The following is a 26,527-nucleotide window of genomic DNA, read 5'->3' as shown; positions in this document are numbered from 1 at the left end:
AAACATGACAGCACCACAAGTACTGACTGACCACAGTGTGGTTTGACAGTGATGCTGGTTTTAGGTGGTTCTTCCAAATGTCTGCTACTGTGTAGACAAAAACTGATGTGTATTAAGGAATGTAATGTAGGTAACTTTAAAGTATAGTAATCTGAATGTTTCAGACAATATATAATTTTTATTTTCAAATAACTAATTTGAGTGCTGCTATTTTTTGCACAAAATAATATTTTAATCTATCTAATAGTACATTATATAGTTTACCTGCAGTTTTCCTACTTGAACTGAATTTCAGGACTTTATGGTCTTCTTCCTTGAAGCATGAAATTTATTTTTTCTTCTGAAAATATTTAACTTGTGCTCATGGTAGCCAATCACCTGTCACCTCCCACTGTAATGCTACCAGACTAATGAAGTTAAGAGTCAAAGTGAGGATGTGAGTCAGTCTTTGAAGGGTTTTGTGTGATGTTGTTTTTTCCCAACTGATCCTGGGTCGGGTCTTGGTATGTCAATCCAGAAATAACTTTTTCATGTAGGAAGTATCTATTTATCAGCTTTATTTTCCTTCCTGTAACACTGGCTGCTTTGTTCTCAAAGCATCCTTATGATTAGAGCTTCCCCACCTAACCAATATTGTCCTGTAGTTCTGCAGTTCTCGGGGATCAGCAGCTGTGGAAGAGCTTCTTTCACGCTGACAGAACTTGGTTACATTTTGCTTGTGACACAGTTGTATCCTTAAGGGTTTTGTTGGGGATAAACATGATGGGTGGGGAAGTGTTTCCCCTTCATGAACAGGCTGAGCTTTTCTGCACAGGATCCTACAGGGAAGCTTGTCTAGAAAGTGGGGCATTGAACTCCCTGATATCTCCACCAAAACACAGAGTTCCAAATGCTTTTAAACTGTTCCCTGAGAATGGTAAGTAAAAGTATGTTACAAGACCACCAGGTCTGTGAAGATCATAACTCAGGAAAGGGTTTAACTCTGTTGGAACATTCAGTCTTTCTCAGACTACATCTTGCATGTTTGGTCTCTGAATCCTCTGATTTGGGATTGTTTTGTATAGATACTGCTGCTCTCTGTTTACAAAGTATTTAAAATGTTGTAATCATTTAATGACTGTGGGTTTTAGACTCCATTGTACAAATGCCCTTTGAGTGACTGAATTATGGGAGAGGGAGGGGAATCCTGTCCAAAATTTCAATTACAATGCAACAGTCCTACTGCTTATCTTGTCCTCCATCAGAAAATGCATTTGTAGCTGTCAAAAAAAATGTAACAGTGTGAAGTGCATTCAGTACACACCTCATGCAACAAGCAACTATATTAAAACTGAGGAAGAGTATATTGCCATCAGTTTTCAAATACACAGAGTTATTTTCCTTAGAGGAGAATTGGTGCCTCTATGACACCAATTGAACATTGATGTTCTTAATGCTGCTGTCTGACTTGGATTTTCTGGCTTCTTTCTCTCTGAATTGTGCCTTTGTTTTGTGGTTTTCAAGTGTATCCTGAATAGAGTAAATCTTAATCAGGCTACCACCAGCCATTTCATAAAATACACCATGAAGTGTTTTAATTTGTGTGTTGTCTATTTTATTTTGTGTTCCACCAGAAAAAGCTAAAAAAATCTGGGCTGGAAATGCAAATAAGTGATTCCTTTGTGAGGTCAAGCCATTCCATTAGGGTGGAACAAAAACAGCTATTCACACAAAACAGCTATTCACACAATTTGGCTTGTTTTAATTACTTTTTATGAAACTGTCACAATGGCTGAGAGATTTGGGTTTGGTGTTATAACAACCAGGGCCCTTAGATTTACTCTTTTTTTTTTCTTGTGTTGTCAAGTTCTAACTTTTCCTACTTAAGCTTACATTTCATGCAGCTTAGGAAGTGAAGCAGTTGGCCACTTTTGTTTGTTTATAGGATTGGTCACTGAATCGTTTGTGCTACAGTAATGGTGCAGGAGGGTCCATACATACAAACAGTTCTTTTGAGACTGCGCTGTGTGAAGTCGTCCTTAGCACACTGGATCTCACAGGCCCTTTTCTTTGTGGGAGCTTATACCAATGTTAGAATACACAGTACCAATGGGTGGGCTGGGGCATCCCTTGTGCCTGTGTTCCTGAGTGTTAATTCCAGCCACCAAGCAACTAGTGTCAAACTCAGTGCCTGTGTGTTATAAGACAAGTAGATACTGGGCTGTGCTGGGGAGCCTGGTATCTGAATTATTTTATGTTGTTTATTAAAAAAGTAAAAACAGTACAGGTATCAAAAAGGTCACAGAAAGTCTAAACGGACAGTGGTCTTTACCAAGTTAATGTGTCCTGGTCTTATGGCTCATGTTGACAATTTCTTCTGAAATCTTTCAAGAAAGGGCCAACTGCTTATAAAATCAATGTGGTATTGTCCAACACCACAAAAAAAAAAAGAGGCAGCTTCTGCACAAGAGGCTGCAAAACAGTATTTTTAAAAAGATTTCTGCTGGAAAAGCAACACAGATGGATGGAGGCCTTGATGCTGGGATGTGCCCTTTAGTCTGCGTCACACGTGGAGAACTTTCTGTGAATCACGTTCTCAAGCAGCAGCAGCCTGTACAGAGAGGAAGGGCTCTGTGTCCCAGAGGTGATTCGTGGTTTTGAAAATGAAACAGAGACCAAAAGAAGCCCAAACCAACCTTTTAAAGCTTTGTTGTCTTACACAGTATTACAAGGGAGATTCCTGTTTGTTGTAACTTAATTTTTTTTCCTGTGATCTGGTTATTTTTATTTGAATCAACTGAAACTCACACTTGTGGTAGATACAAAGAGGATTTTTTCCTTTTTTCAAAGTACTGACTAGCGCTTTTTTTTTTTAGTAACTGAATAAATATTTTACCAGGCTGAGTGTGGTAGGTCTGCTGCTATTCCTGATGATGTTTAAAGGAGCATTTCAGTAAATGCTGTGTTACAACCTTGCAAAATTATTTGCTATTGGTGACAAGAGTTGAAAGCTTTTTAAAAACTTGACCCACAGCTTTCTGCACGAAAAGGCAAGAGATTCTGTGTCTGAGCTGAACACTGAGCATCACCTTTGTTCCCAACACCGTCTGCGTGTGTGAGAGCAGCTCCCGTGGGCAGGTCTGGCGCCCACCCAGTGTCTCTGTGCGTGGCTGCGGCTCTGAGGCAGGAGGCAGTGTTGTGTGCTCAGCCCGGCCTCGGGCAGCATCAGGAGTTCAGGCGCTATAAAACTGTGTGCTTCCTGCCTGTGCTTGTGTCAGTGGAGCATTTTGTGCCCTCTAGTGATGTCTGAAATGAATTGCTAGAAGGGTTTTCTCAGGGGCCGTTCGTTCACGCAGTGAGAGGAACTAGGAAGAGAGGAATCTAGTACTTAGGAACCTTTGGAAGATGGGAGGAGAGCTACTGTGACTTCTGTCTCTTCTCTATAATGTGCCTGTGGTCTTTAAGACATCTCACTTTACTGGGATTTTTCTGCCTGGGGCAGTTTCACTTTCTATCTCTGGTGTGATGTAGCTCTCTGAGAGCTGGGGAATTCTGAGAGTGATAAAAATCCCCTTCCTTTCCTGAACCTCAGCTGTGTGGGAAGGTGACTGTCTGGTTTTGATCAGCTTTTTTTTCAATTGGGAAGTGGCTGTGATTCTTAAGATTCGTGCTGAGATTTGCATTACCAATCCTTTAGGGCAGAAGTCTTTGGCGAGAGAGACATGGCATCAGTTTTGTCTGTTAGCACTGACTGAAGGCAGCTTAAACCTTCCTACGTATTTATGTATTGTGTCTGGCTGGAATCAGGCAGTGCTTAACCTCTCATGAGGGGTGCAGAAATCAGAAAAAAAATCAGTGTGAGTAAAGACTAGAAAGACTTCTAAAGTTCTTTATAGTTTCCCTGAGGGATAGTTTACTCTCAAAGCATTCAGATGGTGTCTGGTGAGCCAATGCTGGAGCCCGTGCTGGGTAATGTGAATGTGAAGAGAGACAGGGAAGCTCTTCTGCACTGGCTGAGTTGTAGCACAAGCAGAGGTGCCTGGCAATGGTTCCTTAAACATAACTGGTATTTCAGTACCTCTTGGTATTTGTGTAATTTTAACGTTGTTTGAAAAGAGTTTTGTTCTCATTCAGTTGTTCTAAGGGGAGATTTCCTGTGCTCTGAGAGGGCTTATTGCAAAGTAAGGCTCTCTGAGAGGAATCCCATTTTTTTTCTCTCCCCCTACCCAGTCTGGGATACTCATTGTCTGGTAGGAGAGTGCCTCTCCCAGCAGGTGTTCTCTTGTAAATTTTTACGCCCTTTAGTCATCATGAAATGCTTATTTCATTCATGTGCTTTTGGAAGTTTTGCTTTTACTGGTAAATGCGTTTGGAAATAACAGCTAAAGTCACGATTATGAGTCAAGTTTCCATTAAAAATATTAAAACTGTTGTCCACAGAGTGCTGGAGCTATAGTTGGTGTTTATGGGGCTTGGTGCTCAAATATTGCACTGAATCTCTTCTGAATTTTGCCAATAATCCCAGACATCCGAGATAAAAAGAAAAAACCAAACAAACAAAGGCAACACGACCACCAAACAAAACTCCCAAAACACACGAAATGAAGAAGTAGAAAATCTCACCAAAGCTTTGTGTTACCAACCAGCACACTTGATCTCCGGTGGTGGCTGCCTCAATGTGCAGCCTATATGTGTGCTGGAGTGTGTCAATTCTGGAGACTTCAGTCTGTTTGGAGCTGATGCCAATAACATAGAGCTGGTTGGAGCTGTTGCCCAGTAATACCACCCATCTCCTTTCAATAAACACCAGCGATTGCTACCGTCACCCCTGAGCTTGTAGCTTTTTCTCATGATGCTTTTGGTTATTGCCACATTTATCTTCCTTGTCTGTGAGGGTGTGGGGGTGGTTTCATGCTGGAGTTGCAGTTCACCTGTCTGAATGTTAAAGTGACATAGCTTTGATCACTGCTGTGCTGGTGTTTAAAATACGAGAGCAGTGGGGTGCTTTTTATGTGATCTGATTATTTTTAAATATTGCTGTTATTTGTGTGTGAAGGTGCTGTGAGAATGGACATAGCCATGCAAAGTAGTAGAATAAATGCTGGATTATGAGTATGGATTCTTATTTTTTCCCCCTCTCTGCAGTCCTAAAGAATATCCTCACTTACAATAAGGAGTTCCCCTTTGATGTTCAGCCTGTCCCACTCAGGTAAGTGAGAACTGGGTCACTTCATGTACAGATACATTTCTGAAAAGGAGCATAGCCTGGGAGCTGGCTAGAGTTTCCAAAGCCACCTACTTGCTGTACTGATTTGTGTAAACTGGTTAATAAAAGAACTTTTGTATTCTGTTTGTCTAGGTACCACTTAAAATCAAGGCCATGCTTTTGGTAAAATCAGGACTTTGTACAGCCCTACATCTCTCTGAAATTCCCAGTATTGTCTCTTGTTTTTACACTGTGCTTTCTATTGATCTGAGCTCTTGCAATCTCTGTCAGAGTCTCTAGGTACAGGCAGAAGTTAAGAAGTATGAAGTGACATAAAAGCCTGTTGTCCCTGCTCTATACTCTGATCCTGGCTTGTGAGTTGAAACCAGATGATGAGAGATTGCTGGCCTCATTCTTCTTTCTTGTGTTTTACAGGAAGATTTTAGCACCTGGAGAAGAGGAACACTTGGAGTTTGAGGAGGATGACGAGGAAGGAGGAGCTGGAGCAGGGTCTCCAGACTCTTTTCCTGTTAGAGTTCCAGGTAGGGGCACTAGCTTTGCCACGCCATGTCAGCCTGTGTAGCATCTCTAAGTTCTCTCTGAGAAACATAAATCCACCTGGGATTTGAAATGTTTCTGTGAGGAGCAACAGGCTAATGTAAACTCTGATGCTCTACTGGAGAACACAAAGGGCCAGTGAATTTTTTTCTCAGCAAACAGTATCTTATTGTGAAACAGTTATATGAATAACCTGTGAGGGTGGCACAATCGATCTCAAGTAATTAGCCCTTATTCCTTATTCAAACTCGTATTTTCATGCCATGCACACTATACTGCATGAAGTGTTTCAAATGCATTCAAATGCAAATTGTGGCAATGTTTCTCCATCAAGGAGCATCACAACCTGCTAGGGATGTGGTAAGTTGTTGCTGGTTATTTTTGTGTGCCTTGTGTGGTGAAACAGTGGCTTAGAGTGAAGCCAGGCTCTAAGAGGATAAAGAGAGGGTGTTGGTTTTGAAAGCTTAAATCCTTGTCCACATGAAAGCACTTACAAAACTGGATATACCTACAGATTCTAGAGAAGGCTTTCCTGTAGCTTCAGGTTTTGACAATTTAGATGTTCCGACAGAGGTTCTTTAGGTTCCTGGTGTAATTTCTTTGCAGAAGAAACAAGTTTTTAGTTTCAGAGCTGGTTGGCAAACTTTGTATTTTAGAAACGAGATAACAAGGAAGGGAACTAGTACTGGAATTATGGTCAAAAGAGCTGGGGTGTTGCATTACTTGCGCCTGGAGTAAATGTCTGTGTCCTTAGATGTCAACCAGGGCAGGGCACTCAAATGGTCCTGGTGGACTGAACTGATGTAGCTGTGCACAGTCTCCATTTATGGAGAGGCATTCTGTCTGTCCAAAGTACAGCAGAGACCTTGAGTAGCTCTTGGTGTGCTGGTGAATCAATAAGGTTGTGACCATTGCCATGGTGGCAACAGGTACCTCTGCAACCCATCAGAGCTGTCTGAATGTAGTGAACATAGAAGCTGTGTATGGGCTTAAGAAAGAATGTAAGTTGGTGATAGACTGAGTTTACAGTTAAATCATTTTCAAAGAAGAAGGGTAGCCAAGTCTGAAAGAAGAGAGGTTTGGGGCATATACTTTCTTACAGAATTACTCCTCAGTAAGATCATTCTTTTAAGAGCAGGTGAGAGCAACTCCTGAACTTACTGCTCTTTTACATTGTCATCTACTTAACAGACTGCATGTCTGACTTTTCTGAATTACTTTTTTTTGCATACATAGCTACAATAACCTAAACCCCTGAAGTGGTTTTTGTAGTACTTGAACACGGTTTGGTTTCCCCACTGAATGCCAATTACTGGCATGTTTCTTACCTGATTGGAAGTTGGTCTGTTGCTCTTCCTCTGGGTGATGAGGCTTAAACAAAAGCAGTTTGCAGCCTTCTGGGGTGAGCCTTATAAATGAAGTGAACTTTCCATATTGAATTGACAGAACTGTGTTGCACTCTTTGCTTCGATATGCCCTTAATGCTCAGTGTGTGACTGTATTGTCTAACTGATCATGGTCTTGTCTTCTACATGCATGGCTTCATCGTTATCACATTGCCCCATCCATCTAACCAGGAGCCAATGAAGGTATGATAACATTTTAGTATGTACAGTTCTCTCTTTGGTCATGTTCATGTAGCTGTGGTGTTCTTCATTCAGCTCTTAGTTCCAAGGCTCAAAGTACAATTGCTGGTAACAATCGCAGTACTGGGACCTCTGTATTGATATATCTTTGCCTTCACTACCAGGAAAAGGGAAGCCCATATCTGTTGACACACCTTATATGGCCCTCTAGAAGTCCTACAGTGCTAATGAAGGCATTCCAAGTTGTGTAGCCAAGGATAGGTGTAGCTGGATTTTATTTACTGGAATACACATTTTATGGGAAGTCTTACACACAAAGTACTTATTTAGTTAGACTTCTGTGCATTATGGAGCTGAACTGGCCAATGCCTTGCTGCCTCTAACAGCAGAGGTTTCTGCCTTTCTCCTGGTTATATACAACCTTATTACAGTGCTGTGATTCCTGTGGGTTCTTCTGTGAACCATTTTCATTTGTGAACCCAACAGGAGACTTGTCACTTTATGCCCTATCCCTGAATTGTGGTTTGGGAAGGGAGAGCCTGAACACCTGTGTCTCAGTGGCAGAGCTGTTGTCCTGTATCGCTGTTGAGACTCTGAAACACACTTGCAGGAGGATGTTTACTTCAGGTGCAGATGCTCCCTTCCCACTCTGGCAAAGATGCCCTGTGGTTGTGTCCAGAATTGCTGTCAGTTTTCTCCTGCAAGGCCCCAGTGTGAGCCTGCTGCAGGGGGGCAGAGAGCAGTGTGAGGGTGCCCAGCCCCAGTGCAGGTGTACCACAGAGAGCCCACTGCCAGCTGATGGCTCCTGTGTGAGGTGGCTACAGAGGATTCAGCACCAGGCCTGCCTGGGGGGCTGTGACTCACCTTAGGCAGGTGACCTGATGTAGTCCACTGCTGGCTTGGCTGTTCCTCCTGCTGAGACAGAAAGGAAACTGTGTTCCTGGGAGACTGTCTGTCCTACTGTTCTCTTATCTCCTGGAAGTGACCTCGACTCTTCTGTTCATTGAGACTTTGCAATTTCACACATTCTGGAAAGCGTTTTTCAAGAACAGTGTAATTTTTCTTAAGCAACTATTTTTATAATAAATGCCAGTCTGATGCATCTTTCTGGTGATTTTTCTATCAAGTGTCACATCACCCTTTGCATTATGGACAGGAAAAACTGAAGGCTGCAGTTGTTCTTGACTCTTGGGGAGCAATGCTGCTTTTAGGAGACAACTGAGAAATGGCAGAGCAAAGTTTTGTGCCCAAGAGAAAGTGGGCTTGCTTCTTACCTTCATTTAGATTGAAATAAGGACTCTGAACATTTGTCCAACAGAGACAGCAGGACTAACAAGAGCATGTGCTTGCTGCTTTGCAGAAATGAGGGCACTCTATAGTAAAGTTTCCTTTTAACATTTCTCACACTATAGTCAGAAGCCTTTGTTTCAGAACAGTGGGTTGAGTTCTGCTGTGGTATGTGGTGAAGTGTCTGCAGACATGGTACTTTGGAGTCCAGGAGTCTGCTAGCAGCAAGACAGGAAGTACAGAGACATGCAGCATCACAGGGCTGAATTTCAGTCTTGCTGATGATCCTGAGAGAGGGACTGGGTGCAGGAATGCTCATGAAATCTTGCTAAAGCTGTGGCATTAGTTCTAAGAGCAGAACACATGGTCCCCTCTTGCAAAGCTGGTCTCTCTCATAGGACAAAAAGTCCTTGGTTCTCTAGCTCCTCAAGAGAAAAAAAGTATCAAGGAAAAACCCGTATTGGACTTGTCAAAGGAAATTATTACTTTGTTTCAATCTCAAGTCTGGGGATAAATTTTTTTCATTAGAAAAATGAAACAAATCAAACTTACTCGTGAGTCTGAGCATTTTTTTGTCTTGAAGCTTATTCATCTAGTACTGGAGAGAATCTTGAAGTGTGTCAGATTTTGCTAAATTCAGTATGAGGTAACCTACTCCATTGTTGATGACAGAATATCATGGTTTTCAGTGAGTTTGAACAGTTTGGATTTCTTGTCAGCTGCACTGTCGTCTTCAGCACTTTGAGGATTCATTTATGTTGACCACCAAGCTGTGATACAAACTGTTCTTGATGCAGAGCTGGGAACTACTTCCTTCAGGCAGAAGGCAACTTGGGGGATGCAAATACTTTTCCCCTTTAAGTAGAGGCCAGTAAAAATTAGATAATTACAAATCAATTTTCTGCTTCCCTTATGTGCTGTGGGATTTGCAACCATGCCATTTTCCTCCTTAATCTCCCAATCTAAAAGTTCAACACGAAGCCAAGTCATGTTCAATGGAGTGAGATTCCTGATTAAATGTCTGAACCTCCTGCAACTGCAGATTGAATCCAGCCTCCCAAATATAATCTACAAAAATGATATAAAGTGAGTTCCATGAATGAGTTTTTCTGCATGACAGCAAGAAATAACACTGTAAATGAAGCTCCTCTCTGTTCTTACGGCATTATTTTTTGTGAATTGACTTGAGACAGTCCTCATTTTTTTGTGTGGGCTATGAAATCTGTCCAGTGATGTTGTGTGTCTCTGCACACAGACATTCCCATAGTGCTGTGTACTACTTGGATATTAATCTCTGGGCTTTGAACCCCTTGAGGAGAAGGTCATCTTCCATGAGAGAAGATGAGACAAGCAAGGCCTCTGCTGCAAGATGACACAAAAGGTTAATAATATGCTTTACTCTTTCCAGGTACTTTATTACCCAGATTGCCATCTGAACCCGGGATGACGTTACTCACCATCAACGTAGAGAAAATTGGTCTGAAAGATGCTGGGCAGTGCATTGATCCTTACATCACTGTCAGCGTAAAGGGTAATGATTTCTGTTCCTGGCTCCTCATTGCTAGTTTGGAAAGAGTGCATTTTCTGAAAGCTGTATTGATTTTCAGCCTGCTGGGAAAAGTGTTTGTTGTTACTTGCATTTTCTATTGTAGATTTAAGACTTCTGCTTTAATCAAGGGTGAAAAAATTCTGTATTTGAGAGATACTGGGAGGTGAATCTGTGCAGGATATACACACTTCTCTGTGCACTCCAGGGTGCCCTCCCCATGCTGGGACCCAAGTGAGTGTGAGTGACTTGGCAGGCAGTGCTTCTCCATTCCAGCTTGTTCAGCTGACTCTAAGTACAGATCTGTTTGGACTGCTTGTGCTCCCCAACATACACAGTGGTCACTGGTCTTTCTGGAGATGCTGAACCACAGCTTGCTGACTCTATTCTTGCCCTCTTAATAAACCAATTTTGTAGTAAAACAAATATAATCTTATCAAGACTTAATGTTTAAAGGAATGAGTATAAAGCTGGGAAGCAAAGCTCTCAAGTGAAACAAAAAATATAATATGTGTTAGCCTTTGCAGTGAGATGTTTGGGCCAAAGGGTGATGGGCTAACAGCCTTCCCCTCTGAGAGCCTCCATGATTCTGAAAGAACCTCCTTCTCTGTCATTCCAGGATAGGTAATACTAGGATTTCTCTCTGTTTCAAGTGTCAGTGTGGTTGATGTCTTTTCCTGACACTGAGATTTTTGGTGTTCACACTCCTGTTGGGAGTGTCTGTTCCCCGTTTTGTATTTCTTAGCAGGAAGCCCCTGTAGTTGAAGTTGTTACCCCTAGTTTGCCCTGCTTGACTTCTGCTTCTCTTTACAATCTTTGGAGGTTTTTTTTGTTTATTGTATAACAATTTGCAGCTGAGCCAAAAACCTCTAGTTATTATCATTTGTGGTAATGACCTTGTGTGTATCCTCTGTAGATGTGCTATTGGATACCAACTGTAGGGATAAAATACTTGTTAGATGTGTGATCAGTGCTTCCTCCACCAGACATGTTCTCTGGGAGAAAGAAGAGTGGTAGGATCAAGTGTCACTTGAATCCCTATCAGAACTTGTAAAGCAAACATTCCTTGTTCCTTGCCACTGAAGTGTTTATCTTATTACATGTTGGTAAAACTGCTGCTTTACTTCAGAGTTAGCTCTCAATTGCTTTCTGGAACTAGGGGAGACTGTGTATTGCTAGGCTTGCTCTCCCAACAAGTCTTTCTGTTAATATATGTCTCTCTGTTTCCAAACTCATTTACCTATAAATGGTGGCTTCCAAGCAATGATGTAAAAATACGATCAAAAACTCTGTGTGTGGGTAGGCTATCACCTGGTTAGCTGATGGTGCCTTTTGATACTTTATATCTCAAGATTTTTGGTCAGGACAAAGTAACTCTGAAAAGTCTTTTTCTCACTATTAGGAGTCCAAAGACACTGAAGTGGTGTTTTCCTTGGTACTAAACCAAGCTGCTGTTTGCAGGTTTGGAGAGACGTTTGTTCCTGATAGGGCACTGGCAATCCCAGCCTGTGCATCAGGTGGTGCTTCAGGGCCCCAACCTCAGCCTGTGCCCCAAGCACAACGTGTGCACTCCATACTTGTAATCTTGGCCATGTCATTATCAACTTCCTCTGCCAGAAGGAAAGGGATCAGTAATGAGAGGGGAGAGAGAGTAAGAGGACACAGGTACCCCTGAACACATCAGAGGCTTAGTAGAATCAGTGTTGTCCGAGATGGCTGGGCCTGAGCAGCACAACCAGTGACCAGTGCTGGCAGCTGGAGTCCAACCAGCTGTGGCCCCGCAGTGCCTCTGTCTGTGGAAAAACCAAGGGCAGTCATGCATGTTGGGTCCAGGCACAAAGCAGGGCAGACACAGGTTGTGTGAGCTGTGCCAGTGTGCCCTGCAGACCCTGTGTGAAGGGCAGCCTATGATGCGTATCCCACTTGGGCGTAAGACCTGCTGGAGTATGGGGTGCAGAGGGAATGGAATCTTTTGCTGACAGCAGAAAGAAATGCACTTTAAAAAAGAAGGATAATTCCAAATTTTCATCTGAAACGTTGTCAGAACTTTGGCTGCTTTCATGTTGCAATCAAAAAGAAAATGCACTGACTGTGAAGAGGCATGATTGCCCCTTTTCTGAGTGTAGAGGAAAAATCCAGGTATGCATGAACTTTGTGGCAGGATTAGAAGTGACTCATAAATCTTTTAAAGCAGGAACCTAAAGTCTGAGAACCTTCTGCCATTCTCATGCTGTTTCTTTCCCGCAGATTTAAATGGGATAGATCTGACTCCTGTGCAAGATACTCCTGTGGCTTTGAGAAAGGAGGACACATATGTCCATTTTAATGTGGACATCGAGATTCAGAAACATATTGAAAGACTAACAAAAGGTATGTGGTAGCAGAGACCTGAAACGGGCCCCAGGAGCTTTGCAAGTGTAGGCACTGGGCTGCTTCTGATCTAATAAACGGGCTGTGCCTGAGCTGGTGCTGCAGGGCTTGAGATCCAGACAAGGATAACAATAGACCTTTGCATCTTGTCACTTTTCAATTGGTCTTGCAATGACTTGCAGACAAGGGAGAAATGAAAAGAGATAAAAATGCAGCATTCTGCTCTACTACATGGGTATTGAGCTGCTTTATCACCTGCTTAGTCACTGTTACCTGGGTATGAGCAATTGAGTGAAGAGGACAAGCTGTTGTGAGACTGATGAGCATTGTAAAAAGACAGTGCAGCTTTTGAGTAAGTAACAAAAGCATTGGAGATAATTCCCTCTAATGTATGGGCAGCAGTAAGTTTTCTTGGCAGATAACTATTAGCCATAATTGCTAACTTTTCTATTAAACCATTTTTTATTCTAGGTGCAGCTATTTTCTTTGAATTCAAACACTACAAGCCTAAGAAAAAGTTTACTAGCACCAAGTGCTTTGCTTTCATGGAGATGGATGAAATTAAACCTGGAGCAATTGTTATAGAACTGTAAGTGACTCACAATTATGGATGACAATGACCAAGGACATGAACTAAACTTCAGTTACAATGTGTGGCTTGCTGCATCAAGGAAGGTTTCTTGGACTCACTAGATTGACTTCTATAAAGAATATTCCATTTTTTAGTAAAGAAGGGAAGATAAAATGCTTTTAGGCAAATAAGATGGCTAGAGACCCTTCTCATAAACTAGACCAATTACTTAATTTTGTATGAAGTTAACAAAGTCTTGATGGGAGATTTTTATTTGGAGCTTAGCTTGACTGTCAGATCAACTATATTTAAAAAAAATAATCAATTCACAATCTTTTGGTACAGAACACCTGTAAAGAAAATCTGATTTGATGCATGAGGTACAAATTTGCAATTAATTTTATGAACATTTCAAAGCATTATTGGGTGACAGTGTTTTTCCTCCCTGCCCTCATAAGCAGACAAATAGTTCAGCCAGTTATGGTGCAGTGGTTGAGTGCATCCTACCCTTGCTGTGTGGCCGGATGTCTGAGTGAGAGTTTTGAGGGTTGCTTTTTTTTCAAGAAGAGGGTGAACCTTGCAATTCTGGGCACCTCTAGGAAACGTGCTTAGTCTATGCTAGTTGGAATACTTCTGAAGTACTAAGTGTACTGGGTCTCATACAATCCAGAGTATTATGTTGAGAATCTCCCTACAAAACTATTACATTCATTTACTTATTGCAATCTTTGTACTGTTAAAGCAATAATCCAGAGGAGATACTGGTTTGGGTTTGTTCCTGTAAACCTGTTCATTATTGTTGCTTCCAATAAGCCTTGTCAGATGTATTTAAAAGATTAGAGTAGTAAGATATGCACAGGACGAGCTTTCCAGTTTGCTTTCATTGTCCTGTGAAACCATTAGCCCTTGGCTTAAATCACTTTCTTGTGGTTACAGGTACAAAAAACCCACTGACTTTAAAAGGAAGAAATTGCAACTGTTGACCAAGAAACCACTTTACCTTCACCTCCATCAAACACTGCACAAGGAATGACCCTAGTTGTGAGACTTCTGTGAACTGAACCACAAGTCCTGGTAGCTGTGTGTAGTAGCCTTAGCCTCTGAGGGGCAGGAAGATCCGACTGTATTCATGCCAGTAGGTCAGACGGGACCATCACACACTGCACAGCTCTACTTCAGGGTTGAGGGCAAGCCCACCGTGCAAGTGCAAGACTTTTTTCAGTAACTTCCAGATACAGGTTTTTCTGAGAGCCCTGAAATATGTTGACTGCTTTTCCTAAGTTTGCTGTTCATCACTTTTTATCTTAACCATTATTATCCTTTTGTCTCAAATTCCATCCAAGGATGGCAACTGCCCCTTTGCCAAACCTGCAGCAACGTGGCAGGCTACTAACTGTTTACACTTGCTGTGCTATTGTAGTTCGTTTCATCTGCATTTCAGAGTCCTCTGCAGAGAACAGGGTGGCAGAAGACTGGGAGAAGGATGTGGTGGGGTGGGAAGGAGCTTGAGGTACTGCAAGTGCTTTGAAGTGAGAGAGAAGGATGCAGGTCAGGTGGATGGCCAGCTTCTCCAGCAGCTGTTTGGCCATGGGCAGGTCAGGAGGAGGACATCTGCAGGTGAGAACACTGAACTATGATTTTTAACAGCCTTTGCCTGATCCACTTGTACTGATTTTTGAATATGTTACAATCCTTTAAATCACTGTTACTCCCTAATAGAGGTATTTTTTCTGTATCTTGTCAGAGAGTGGTTTGCAAAGGTGGGTGGGGGATAGAGAGGCTTCTCCAGGGCTTTGTCCTGGTGGCAGTGGGTGTTTTGCCATTGCAGTGACAGCAGGACAGGCCCCTCAGTGTTGAAATGTCAATTTTCCAGAGCTTTGTATAAAGCAGATCTGGCTAGCAGGCTGACCCACCTTTTACACAAAACTGCTGTTCTTATGGAAACTGATTGTATGCAGTTTTCTGCATCTTTTGTGCAAGTCTGGAAACTTACTCTAAAAATTACCTTTTTATGTAAGTAGATAGGATTATCATTTATTTTCTATATTTTTGATTTGGTGTGTAATAAGCTGCAGGACATTGGCTTATTTTGACACACTTGCATTCATTTTTTGACCTAATAAAGGGACAGAAGTAGAACCCAGTCAAATCTTTCATATATTTGCGTGGATATTTAATATGATACTTTAAGGTTTGATAAACTTCTTGCATATCTAACTAGTGCCTGAATACTCTGCTATGCTAACTAAAGACCCAGCTCCCACCATAGTGTCAATTATTTTAAACAGCCTGGATGCAGGTGTACCATCCATTCCTCTTCTCTGTCACAGAACCCCAAGCTGTTACATCATTGTTATTAAGGGAAGGGATGTTACTTTTCCTCTTGCTATTTTTGTCTGTCTCCAGGCAGGTGTTCAGCTTATTGATTAGGACAAAAAGCTGGTTTTGAATGTCCTAATCTTCTTGCCTTTCTTCTGTTCTGGTATATCTAGAGATGGCATTACTTAGGTGTTATGACAAAAGTCAGGAACACTTTCTCAAATTCCACTGCTGGTTGGAGGGGGGAAAAGGGCACACTTGGATTGTCCTGTTTATGGTTTTTTACAATACCCCAGTGGTATTCCAGCTGATAGGGTGACTATCAAGCTCTGAAAAGGTATCTCTATAAGTTATGGAAATACCTCTGAATGCAGCGTTCTGAATACCAGACAAAATGAGGATACATATATTCCTTAAAAAAACAAACATCATCATTTGAACTCTGCAAAAGGATGGAGCAAAGTGTTAGTCTATGGCTGCAAATGCATCTGGGCTTGGCTGAGAGCTGTGTTACTTGTCAGTGGTCCCTGGCTGGCTCAGGACTCACTCTGACTGAAGGATCTGTGGCACTGTCCCTGGAAGGTGCAGGGTTCTGGAGCTCTGTCTGGCTCTGCCATCCTCCCCTTGCAGCCCAGGTGTAAGCACTGCCCTCAGTCATGTGTGTCCAAAGTGCCTCCTCCTGGTGCATCCAGAGGGCCATTCCATCCCATTCTTCAGTTGTTAATGCTCACTGGGGTGGGCAAGGGGGGAAATGCTGAACATCACAAAGCCTTGTATGAAGAAGGAAAGATCCTGAACTTGGAGAACCTGACTTTCAAACATGGATGTTCATTAATGTGTGTGTGTCGCTGGCCAACATGCAAAGTGAAATACTTTCCCCTGAACCACAAACCCATTGTTTCTGCTGCTTACCTTGACCCTTCCCCAGCCTCTGTATGTCTGTATTAACACCAGTTATATGAAATGTCAACTTTGAACTATTTTTGTTAAATACACAAGTAGAGCTTTGTATTTAACTGATTGTGAATTAATGTCTGTTGAGTGTGAAATACCATTTTTAAAGTTGCTTCTATCCCCTGCATTTTTTCTGTGAACACGTTGCTCACTGAAAGGACTGCTGCTGCCCCCACCACAAGCTTTGGTATGGGTTTATGCTTTAGTCATGTTCCAGCTTGTCTTCCATCTTGAATCTAAAGCTTTATATTTGTACTGTGACAATGTAACACCTAGATGGCAAGTTTAATGGCTGCTTGTACTCTGGCAGTAAAGCTGTAATGGCCTCTGCAGTAGGGTTTTTTATTATTCCTAGTTGTCTTCCTTTTTTCCTCCCTAAGGATTACTTCTGTGCAGTGCACTTTTGAGAAACCTTACATCGTGGTAAGGGACCTTGTATTCCAAAATGTTGCACTGGCATTTGAACAGCTACAAATGTAGGCTGTGGTTTTAGTTACTCTGTGTCTGGAATACATGTTAACATGGTTTACATGCACACACTTTGCTTTACAGAAAGCTACTTCCTTTTTTTTAATGTAAGTAAAAGAGGCTCTCAAAGTACAGCTTTACTGTTAAGGAAGCTGAATTGGTCTTAAAAACTGAGTAAAATGAAAACTGCTCTCACACCTTTCTTAAGGGTGGGAGCTGGTCTTGAACCAGAAAGCAATTAAGGAATTTCTATCTCGTGGAGAGTTCACCTGTGTTTCCACAGTGACTACACAGCTTTATAAAGGTTTCCGGCTATGGAAGCTGTAGCCTCAATGGTCCTCACTGAAGCAAGTCCCTAACAGGCCAGACTAGTTCAGCATAAGGATAAACAGGGTCATTAACCCTGCAGCAGCAGCAGGAGCAACTCAGCCTTGATTCAATTCTTGAACTCAGAACTGTAGCATTTTCTGGTCACATTACCGAACCAGTGTCCTTTCTGAACAAAAAATGGCACTGAAACAAAGCCTTGGGGGTTTAGCAAATGGAATTCTGCTTTTTATTATAACTTTCCTTTGAATACTGTGTCATTTGTGCTTCTGATCTCTGACCAGACATCTTTTTTTCAAAAAAACCCCAGAACCTCACAGTCCTCATGTAAACCCCTGGCCTACAGTAACTGCAGCTCAATGATGTGATGGAGAAGGCAGGTAGGATAGCATTTTACTTTAAAAATTATTTCCACAGGAAATGATTTGATTTACATTTTTAACGAAATTAGTTCATTCGCCAACTGGTTACAAAGGCTACATTGAATTAAAACTATCCACACAGGTATTTCCTTCTATTGCACTTTTAGAGTAGGTTCAAGTCCACCACAGGTTCTTGCAGCCCAAGTGGATGGATGAGTTTGTGATCATAAATGCACATAAGATGTCTGTAGCAACTGGATAAAAATTAATCCTGCAAAAGCTGAGATATATTGAAATGAGACCAATGTCTTCAAACCAAGAGCCGTTTCCCAAGATCCCGACTGCGGGCCGCACGCTGGAGCCTGCTGTGTAGAGCTGCTGTCCCATCAGGGCTGGACACTGCGGGCTGTGCGTAGTCCTTGGAGCCTGGCGCCCACACCTTAGTCTCTGGGTGCCGACGGAGGCAAGTCTCTGTTGGGAGGTGGTGTATAGTCTCTGGAAGCTTGTGGGGGTAGCCGTGGGCTTGGAGGATAATCCCTGGGGCCAGGAGGGCCTAGGGGTCGAAAAGGAGGGTGCCCACGTGCGTAGCCTCTTGGGTCTGGGGGAGGCGGGAGTGGGCCAGGAGGCAAATCTCTTATTCCTAAACGCGGACCAGGTAAGAAATCTCTTGCAGCTGGAGGTGGCAAGGGAGCACCACAAACTGGAAGGAAAGGAAATCATGGAGTTAAATGAAATCTTGCTTTAAGCTAAATGGTGAAACTCCTGACTTGTTCCTCGCTTCCTTCATTTTCTAGAGCAGCTCTGGGGCTGGTCTCCATTACATGCAGACTTCACAGCCCATGAATTACATATATTCTAGGGACTTTTGACTACTGGTTCTATTTTAGACTTCACAAGGAAAAATACCTTCTTAATACCTTGGCAGTAAGGAGGCTTGAAAAAACCCACCCGGTCCAAGCTTACTAAGCAAGACAGCTAGAGCCCACGGAGCACTGGAAGCTGTGCTTAAAGGAAAAGCAGATCTCTGTTCTGCAGTCAGATTCCCAGAAGTGCAGCTTCAGCACAGGGCAATGCAGCCGTACCTTGGGGCACAGGATGAGGTCGAGGCCCAAAGTGTCCTCGCAGAGGAGGCGGTGGTGGTCCATAGCGGACAGGCGGTGGAGGAGGAGGTCCCATCACTGGGGAGGGCATGATGGGTGTCCCAGGGAAGGGAGACGGGCCTTTGGCACTGGCATTACCCTGTGTAAGATGAGGTTATACTTCAGTGCCTTACTGCATCAGAGAAGCACTGACATTGCTGAACATCACAACCACTCATCCAGAGGCAAAGAGGGGCAAGAAAAGGAGGGGAAAAAGAAAACAGAGTAAAAACAATACACCAAGACATATTAACTTGGTAGAAAATAGGGACAGTTACTGCACCATCACCGTCCCTTTACCCAGGACACTGCTGGCACTACACAGGAGCGAGTGGTTAGTGTAACTGTCTGAGATGAGTTTTCTTTAGCTAAAGCTGTACTAAACAAAAGTTCAATCCCTTCTGAAGTATCCTCAGTGGACACTTTGGTAAAGGGGCTGTAAATTCAAATTCCATATGGAATTGTGCTCAAACACCACAGGTAAGTCAGCTGCTTAGGATTACTGTTGCAGTCACTCCGAAGTGTTTGCCTGCAGTTCTTAAGAAACATCTCATTTCCTCAATTCCACAAAAACCAGACAGCAACTGTTCATCATTAGAGAAGCCCTTTGGGATAGAGGTAGGAAGGAGCCTTTGGTTAGTTCTGCAGAGCATTTGTTATTCAGCAGTTCTAAACACCAAGCCTGTTACTCTTCTCCATCAAAGCAGTGTAACACCATGTCCAGTCTCTGAATACTCACTGCAGCTGCTTCAGTGGTTGAAGGTGAATCAGTAGTTACACTGGGGGCTTCAGACTCTTTGGGAGAGGGTTGCTTTGGGGTTTTTTTTGGACAGCAAATAAGGATAGTAACAGGATATAGACAACACAGAATATGATAAAGTTAAAGAAGCAGCAGGAGTACAATGCATCAAGTACAATGTACTAGAAACACTTCCTGAAGGGTGGGGTTTTCTCAGCTTACCACTCCATCCATTGCTGTGGAAGGGGAGGAGGTTCTTGGCTCATTGCTGATCAGGGATGCTACAACAGGCCCAATGTCTGTAAAGAGAGCCATGAATGCCTGTCTTAACCATGCACAGGGTATGCAAAGTGGACTTAAAATTGCCTTTTTGAAGTGAAAGGGTAACTGAGTAAGATGCAGTTTGCAGACCGTGTAACGTACCTGGAACAGACATCCTTCCAGGTAACTCTGGTGGCCTCCGTGGAGCAGGGTGGGGGCCATCCACCACTGTGGGGAAAGAAGAACACCAGAGACCCTGATCAACATGGTACTGAGCTATTTCTATTAAAAACCCCCCACGAACAACCACTCACTTGTATATCAATAAAGTAGGTATCAATACTTAACACTATGCCCAGAATCAAGATCTGATCTCAGTGTTCCTGGGTTTGTAGCATAAGGGAGTTGTCACAGAAGGGAAGTTTCAGTGCTTACCAAATTCACCCCTTGCACCTTCCCTTCGAGGAGCAGAGAGGGGTCGAGCAGGAACTTCTATCATCTGTGTGGGGGATGGATTTCCTCCACTCACAGGTGATGGGCCAGAAGAGCCATCTCTGCTTAAGGGCCCTATGCCAAAGAATTAAAACCATGTGATTTACTTTTCTGTAATTTATGATAGCCTTATTTTTTTATGATGTACTGACTCTGAGAGCAAAGCTTTGGCAGAACCAGCAGCCTTTATTACCTCGTCGTGGTGGGACCTGGCGATCGGGTCTGCCTGGAGTTGGCTTTACAATTACTGGTCTTTGAAGCATGACGATTTTTTGGTTTACTTCTATCAATCTAATTTTGAAAAATAAAGGTTTCTTATTACTATTCAAACAATACACATGAGTTATATTTATCATAATGCAACAAAGCAAACTGCATTGTAAAACATTACAGCTTTCACCAAGAGATCTTATTTTAACCATCAAAACAGTTTTGGTTAAAATTAGTAACTCAAAATAATGCACTGCATGTTCTGAGCAAGCAGGCTAAATGAGCACCTGACACTGCCTGAGTTTCTTCTCTCCAAAGCAGCACACAGCACGTTCGAAGAGCAATAAAGAGTGTCTGTTCTGTACTCACTTTTGTCTCAGGTTGGCTGCTTCTCTTTTTTCCTCAGCCAGAGCTCTCTCTGCAGAGCGGGCAATGAGCTAGTAGGAAAAATGTTGCCAACTGTATTAAGGGCACCAATGTGAAGTCAAATACAAACTGTTTGCATAAGAAAAAGAAGAACATTCTTACCCAGTTGTCATGTGCCTTTTTCTCATGAGCAGCAATCTGAGAATAAAATAAGTAATTTAGTTTTTGTCCAAATATCAGTATTTCCAATAACTCATTACAGAGCACTACAGAATGATGCAATAAAAGATGACACAATAACCAGAAAGCACAGTTTACCTGGTTTTTGTAAGATCTCTCTGTTTTCTGCAATTCTTCTTCCATATCTTGGATCCTTTGCCTGTTGAAAAGGAAAAAGAAGGAAGGCAGAGAGGTTTGAATTAATTTTCCTCAATGGCTGAAACAGAAGAAGCATAATCTTCAGAAACTGAAATTACTTGTAAACTTTCACTTCCTCGATGGCCAGCACGGCTTTTTCATCTGCAGCAGATAATTTTTGCTCCTTCTCCTGACGCTCATACTCTTCCTGGGTTAGTTTTCTGCATAGGGAAAAAAATGAGCACGATATAGTCCACTATTCTACATCTACTACAAGTCAAAATCAGGGTATTCCCTGGCTAACAACAGTGATACCAGAATCTATAATAATGTGTGACAAAACAGAGAAAAAAAGATGTATTTTTAAGAAACAGAAATACTGTCTTTTAAAATCAACAGACAAACCCTTCCTGTATAAAACCCTAAAATTAAGCACACAGAGAAAGATCTGTCCGTATCTATCAACTGCAGATAGTTCAACTCTTCAGATGCTGTATTTTTCTTAGCAATTCTACAGATGCTCATCCAGATTTACAAAGACACAGACAAGGAAACACACTGAACTGACGTTAACCAAGGGAAATGAAATGAATATGTAGTGAAATAGGGGGAATTGAGGGCTCAGGTGACAAACACATTCAATAGTCATTAACTGTGTGGAAAGAAGATATTTTCTACATATTCAACATACAAATTCACTACATGGCCAATTTCCACGGTCTTTTATAACCTCTTAACCTCACAGTTCACTATTTTTTGGATTTTTGACATTTTTCTGGGAGTATTTAGAGGTCCATAACGTGTTCCTAACTTAGAAGAGCTATCCCACAAAACTGGAACCATTAAACTAGCAGCAAGTTAACTGTTGCTAATAAGCCAGTTCAACATAATGCAGTTCCTTGGCTACATGTTAAAGCATTTTTCCAGAAAAAAAAATTGCAAGAAGTTCTTCACTCTAATAATAAAGTAGTAACAGGTAGTGTAACCTCCTGTAAGTTTTGGAAAGGACAGAAATTCTTTAGAGGTCAAGAGGAAATTTTCCTTGAAAGGTGGGCTACCCTTCGCCGCTCCATTATGTGCTTACTACACATGGATCCTGAAGCTACAAGGTCAGGCAGTTTCACTGCTGAGCTGCTGTACAGCCTCAGTTTCTTTGCTTGTTCCAGCCCTCTGCTTTCCCCAACCTACACATTCAAACCTTAGAAATTTCAATAGCTTCCTCATCATAATTTCAGCTTTCTGTAGAATTTAGATGAAAATGTCCCTGAATCCTATTCTCAGATTTTCCCCAACTGAGATGGTATTACAGATATTTCAGTAAGTAAATAAATGAATAAAAAATGAGGAATGAACACAGATAAACAATAGATCTTAACTGCTTACAGTTCATTCATCTCAGTTGCCATCACCAGCTCAGCCTTAATTTGGCCCTTTGAAAATGCAAGAAGCTTACCAGGCTAAAATACTAAGTTTCCAAGTTATTAGCTTCAACTGTACCAAAACAGCAATCACCATCCTTCATTCCACCTACAACTTCAAGTTATTTGATCCTTCGGAGCAAAGAGCATTTGGATAGTGGCTAGGATACAATATCCTGTGTCATGGCAGAATAAGGAAAGGCTTACTTCTGGAGTGCCATCTCCTTCTGCTGGTAGAGTTCACCAAGTATCTCCACTTTCTGCTGTAGAGTTTTGCATTCATTTTCCAGTTGAGTTTTGGCTGATTGGAGTGAAGAGCTGTCATGTTCCAATGTTTTTATTTTCTCTGTTGGAGAAGCAAAGGGAGGTGAGAAACCTGAAGTTCCAATGAGAAACGTTATGCCCTTAACACACTCTGTTTCTTTTTAAACCACAAACAGCACTTCATCCTAAGCAGCTCTTTTGCTAAGCCTACCTTCCAGCTCATGTCTTGCTGCTACTTCATCATTCAGTTTGGATTGCAGAAGATTTCTGTCTTCTTCAACTATGGATAACATAGTTTTTACCTGGAAAGAGGAGCAGAGTGTTTATGATCACAGGTGTAGCAGTAACGTGACTGCATTTATTAGACATGTTGTGCAACATACCCTGGAGACATCCATCATCTGCTTAATCTGAGTCTTCATCTTCTCACTCTCAATATCTAAGAGAGAAAAATACATTTGTTTTTCCTCTTTCTTAACCTCAAGTCCTTAGACTCTACAGCTATAAAAAACAACACTCCCTACAACTTTAATCTAGGATAGGTCTCCTTACATGGTTTAAAGAAAGAAAAAAACCAAACCCAAGAACTGGAGGTGAGGAACAAAGCACAACAGAAAATCCATGACCAGTACAATAGAACTACTAGATTTGTTCCTCTCCTTACATAGTTTAAAGAAAAAAAAACCCAAACCCAAGAACTGGAGGTGAGGAACAAAGCACAACAGAAAATCCATGACCAGTACAATAGAACTACTAGATTTGTTCCAAAAGGCATTCAGAAGATTTCTTCTTGTCACTTCTTCTGGACACTATACTAACATTAATGTGAATGCAGCATCTATTACTGGGCAGAGTATCTAAAAATCAAAAAGTGGAAATTTCCAGCCCACATATATCATATGTAGAAAAAAAAAGTAAAAAGAAAAAAAAATGGAGGAGAAAAAGAGGATTTCAAAACCAGAGATGCAGCAAACAGATGTGCAACATCGTAAATGGCAAATTGCCTGAATAGTTTTGAAAACATCTATTTTGGTCTTTCAGATTTAAAAAATGTAATTACCTAAATTAGTTATTTTTCTAGAGCCAAGCAGAACACTCATTAAAAATTCATGTTAAAAATAAATGTACCATAACAACAAAGCTGAGATTCTCAGCTTTGGGAGCGCTCTTAATTGCTAACCTTTATATGCAATCTTTACAGCTGTGCCATCACACTCAGGACTTATCTAATAGGGAACCTCAAAGCAATCACTGGCCTCTTTGACAGTTCCCCCCTTCAGCTGGGGGATATTCTGTGCTTGAGGATTACAGCTGCGAGCCTCTTGACCCCCAGGCAGCTACATGCAAGGATTGCCCTTGTTCCCTCTCTGACATGCCACGAACACACCACCACATGTGCTTCAGTGGCTGGGCTATCAGCCAGCAGGTAGGATTAGTGTACCTGGCAACTCTCCATTGGCCAGGTCATCTCCCAGGCTCCACTCACACCCCTTGTCATCCTTCTTGGCCTCTGAATCCATGTCCAGCTGCTTCAGCTGCATAATGCAGTTAGTTAAAACCTAGTAATGAAATCAAAGGTTCACTGAAGAATCACTCTGTGTTTTGTAAAGTATAACAAAGTATTTTACGATGCATAATATTTAAGGCAAGTTGATTATAAAGAACCTACTTCAATTTCATTTTCTTTGTAGGCAAGGGTTTCTTCTATATCCTTCTGAGATTTCTGATACATTTGGATCTGCTCACGGAGCTCAGAATGCCTCTCACTCCAACCTTCAGCTTCTTTAAGCAGCTGTATGAAGTACCAAGGCAAGATGATTACTTGCTTTATTTTTAGTGCAGGGTGTATGTAATTAAAGTCTATATTACTGCCAGCTCTGGTGATAAGTGATCACCACAGGTCACAGATAAAGGGTAAACTTCATAGTTATCAGGTTCATTGCTATTCCATTGGCAGAACTGGATGCTGGGAATCTTCCTGCAGTTTATTATTATGTGACTTACAATTCTGACATTTTCTCAGCTAATATCCCAACATCAGAATCAAACTGCTCACACACTTCAAAATACAAGGAATTAACTGCAGTTCAGAGGTAAACAAAACACATTCTTTAAACCCATCTACTTCATAAATGGAGAAAGTAAACAGATATTTATAATTATTTGTAAAGCACTGTCACAACAGTTCAGGGCTAAAGGTACTCCCCAGTTAGCTTCACTTTGGAATTGCTTTTTGGCAATTCTTTACCATTATTTCCTTGAGTCCTGATCCCAAGTGGCAATCAGTGGCAACCACATCAGAGCTCAGACTTTCTGCGAAATTACTGATAAAAACTGAATCACTGGAACTGGCAAAGCCTTCATACCAGAGACATGTGGCTGATCTGCACAAAAAGTCTGTGCAGGCTGGCACAAAGCATTTAAATTTCATCACGATAACAGAAAATGGGGAATTCTGCCATGTTAAGAAAACAGAGACACCTTGAAGTTATACCCAAAAAACCCTAGGATAAAATCCTGACATTTCCTTCAAAAGACAAGGTTGCCTGGGCTGACCATGACTTACCTGCTCCTTGCTCTTTTTCAGCCTGGCATTCTCCTCCTGCACGTGAAGAAGCTCAGATTTCACCTTTTCTTCACTTAGTTTAGCTTCATTGAGCGCTATCTGCACCTACATATGAAACAAAAAGGGAACAAAAAGACTAAGTCAGACTACAATAGAGCAATAGCTATGTGCAACCTGCTGGAACGGAAGAGAGAAAGGTACATATGCACAAACAGCCTGGAGCCTGGCAAGCCAGCATTTTCTGTAACATGGATAGGAATTCTTCTGGTACAAGACCTTGGGACTGTTAAGAGGGTGTAAATAATGCTTTACCTCTGAAAGCTCTGCAGAATGCACATTGATAGCCTCCTGAAGCTTCTCCAAGGACTTCTGGGTTTCAGAGATCTATGTGAGAAAAAGATGAGCAATGACAGAGTACTAGCCAGGTACATGCCCCAACCTGAGTAATTGTTTTACCTGTGTAAACTGGAGGCATAAAGGAAAAGTCAAAACACCAACAAACTTCCATTTAAAGCAGCCATTAGACTGGCAGCAACACAGCTGCCTTATCAACAAGGTAAGGAACAGAAACATTCAGCACATTAGAATCAACTGCCACCTATGACTCCACCTGTTTGCAGCCAGGAAGTTCCTGCACAATCTAGAATGAAAGTAACACATGCTGCTGTCATTAGCAGCAACCTTTGATCAAAACAAGACCAAAGACCTTGTTGATACCGAAAAATCAGGCTTTAGAAAGGAGAAAACAAATACCTCTGGACAACAAGAACAAGGGGCAGCTTAGAGATCCTGCCATTTACTACAGAACTAGATGATTCTTTGAGAAACCATCTCTTACAAACCTGAAACCTTCCTGCCTCCAGTTAGGAAGTATTAGACTAGTCCATGACTTGAATACATCTGTTTGTGTGTGAAAGCACATAACTGCACAAATCCATTAAGATCTTACAAAAAATCCCCTCAAAACAACCAATCAAATAAAAACCCCAAACTACCCAAAACCAAACCAACCAACCAAAAAAATCACCAAAAACAATCCAAACAAAAAGCCCTCACAACAAACAGACATAAACTCCAAATAAACAGATTCTCCCCCTTGAGCTTGCGATGAACCTGAAATTTCATTTCAGTTCTTTTTGAGATGGTTCACCTTGTTTGTTCTAATGCTATCTAACTCATCAG

General features: G+C 41.8%; 2 protein-coding genes across 5 annotated transcripts in view; one reads left to right on the top strand and one right to left on the bottom strand.

The window, feature by feature from the left end:
• The window catches only part of AIDA (axin interactor, dorsalization associated), a 30,112-nt gene extending 13,196 nt beyond the window's left edge, over window positions 1-16,916 (top strand). The window contains exons 5-11 of one of the 2 annotated variants that reach the window (XM_071579255.1): window positions 5,125-5,188; window positions 5,621-5,727; window positions 7,321-7,332; window positions 10,025-10,147; window positions 12,410-12,532; window positions 13,004-13,121; window positions 14,040-16,916. In XM_071579255.1, the coding sequence (XP_071435356.1) occupies window positions 5,125-5,188; window positions 5,621-5,727; window positions 7,321-7,332; window positions 10,025-10,147; window positions 12,410-12,532; window positions 13,004-13,121; window positions 14,040-14,136 (644 nt within the window). In that variant the 3' untranslated portion in view covers window positions 14,137-16,916. The remainder of the gene's footprint in view (window positions 1-5,124; window positions 5,189-5,620; window positions 5,728-7,320; window positions 7,333-10,024; window positions 10,148-12,409; window positions 12,533-13,003; window positions 13,122-14,039) is intronic. The other variant, XM_071579263.1, reaches the window with a different exon arrangement.
• A 631-nt stretch (window positions 16,917-17,547) lies between these two features.
• Window positions 17,548-26,527, bottom strand: part of MIA3 (MIA SH3 domain ER export factor 3) — a 28,219-nt gene continuing 19,239 nt past the window's right edge. For 2 of the 3 annotated variants that reach the window (XM_071579211.1, XM_071579194.1), the window contains exons 12-29: window positions 25,658-25,729; window positions 25,346-25,450; window positions 24,449-24,571; window positions 24,221-24,338; window positions 23,163-23,218; window positions 22,991-23,081; window positions 22,723-22,861; window positions 21,217-21,318; window positions 21,059-21,119; window positions 20,903-20,938; window positions 20,744-20,811; window positions 20,358-20,455; window positions 20,108-20,239; window positions 19,835-19,900; window positions 19,634-19,710; window positions 19,412-19,483; window positions 18,616-18,772; window positions 17,548-18,233 (exon numbers count right to left, since the gene is read on the bottom strand). In XM_071579211.1, the coding sequence (XP_071435312.1) occupies window positions 17,974-18,233; window positions 18,616-18,772; window positions 19,412-19,483; window positions 19,634-19,710; window positions 19,835-19,900; window positions 20,108-20,239; window positions 20,358-20,455; window positions 20,744-20,811; window positions 20,903-20,938; window positions 21,059-21,119; window positions 21,217-21,318; window positions 22,723-22,861; window positions 22,991-23,081; window positions 23,163-23,218; window positions 24,221-24,338; window positions 24,449-24,571; window positions 25,346-25,450; window positions 25,658-25,729 (1,833 nt within the window). In that variant the 3' untranslated portion in view covers window positions 17,548-17,973. The remainder of the gene's footprint in view (window positions 18,234-18,615; window positions 18,773-19,411; window positions 19,484-19,633; window positions 19,711-19,834; window positions 19,901-20,107; window positions 20,240-20,357; window positions 20,456-20,743; window positions 20,812-20,902; window positions 20,939-21,058; window positions 21,120-21,216; window positions 21,319-22,722; window positions 22,862-22,990; window positions 23,082-23,162; window positions 23,219-24,220; window positions 24,339-24,448; window positions 24,572-25,345; window positions 25,451-25,657; window positions 25,730-26,527) is intronic. The other variant, XM_071579202.1, reaches the window with a different exon arrangement.

Source organism: Pithys albifrons, chromosome 2, assembly GCF_047495875.1.
Source record: "Pithys albifrons albifrons isolate INPA30051 chromosome 2, PitAlb_v1, whole genome shotgun sequence".
Taxonomy (NCBI): Eukaryota; Metazoa; Chordata; class Aves; order Passeriformes; family Thamnophilidae; genus Pithys; species Pithys albifrons.
This window is presented reverse-complemented; position numbering and strand designations above follow the sequence as displayed.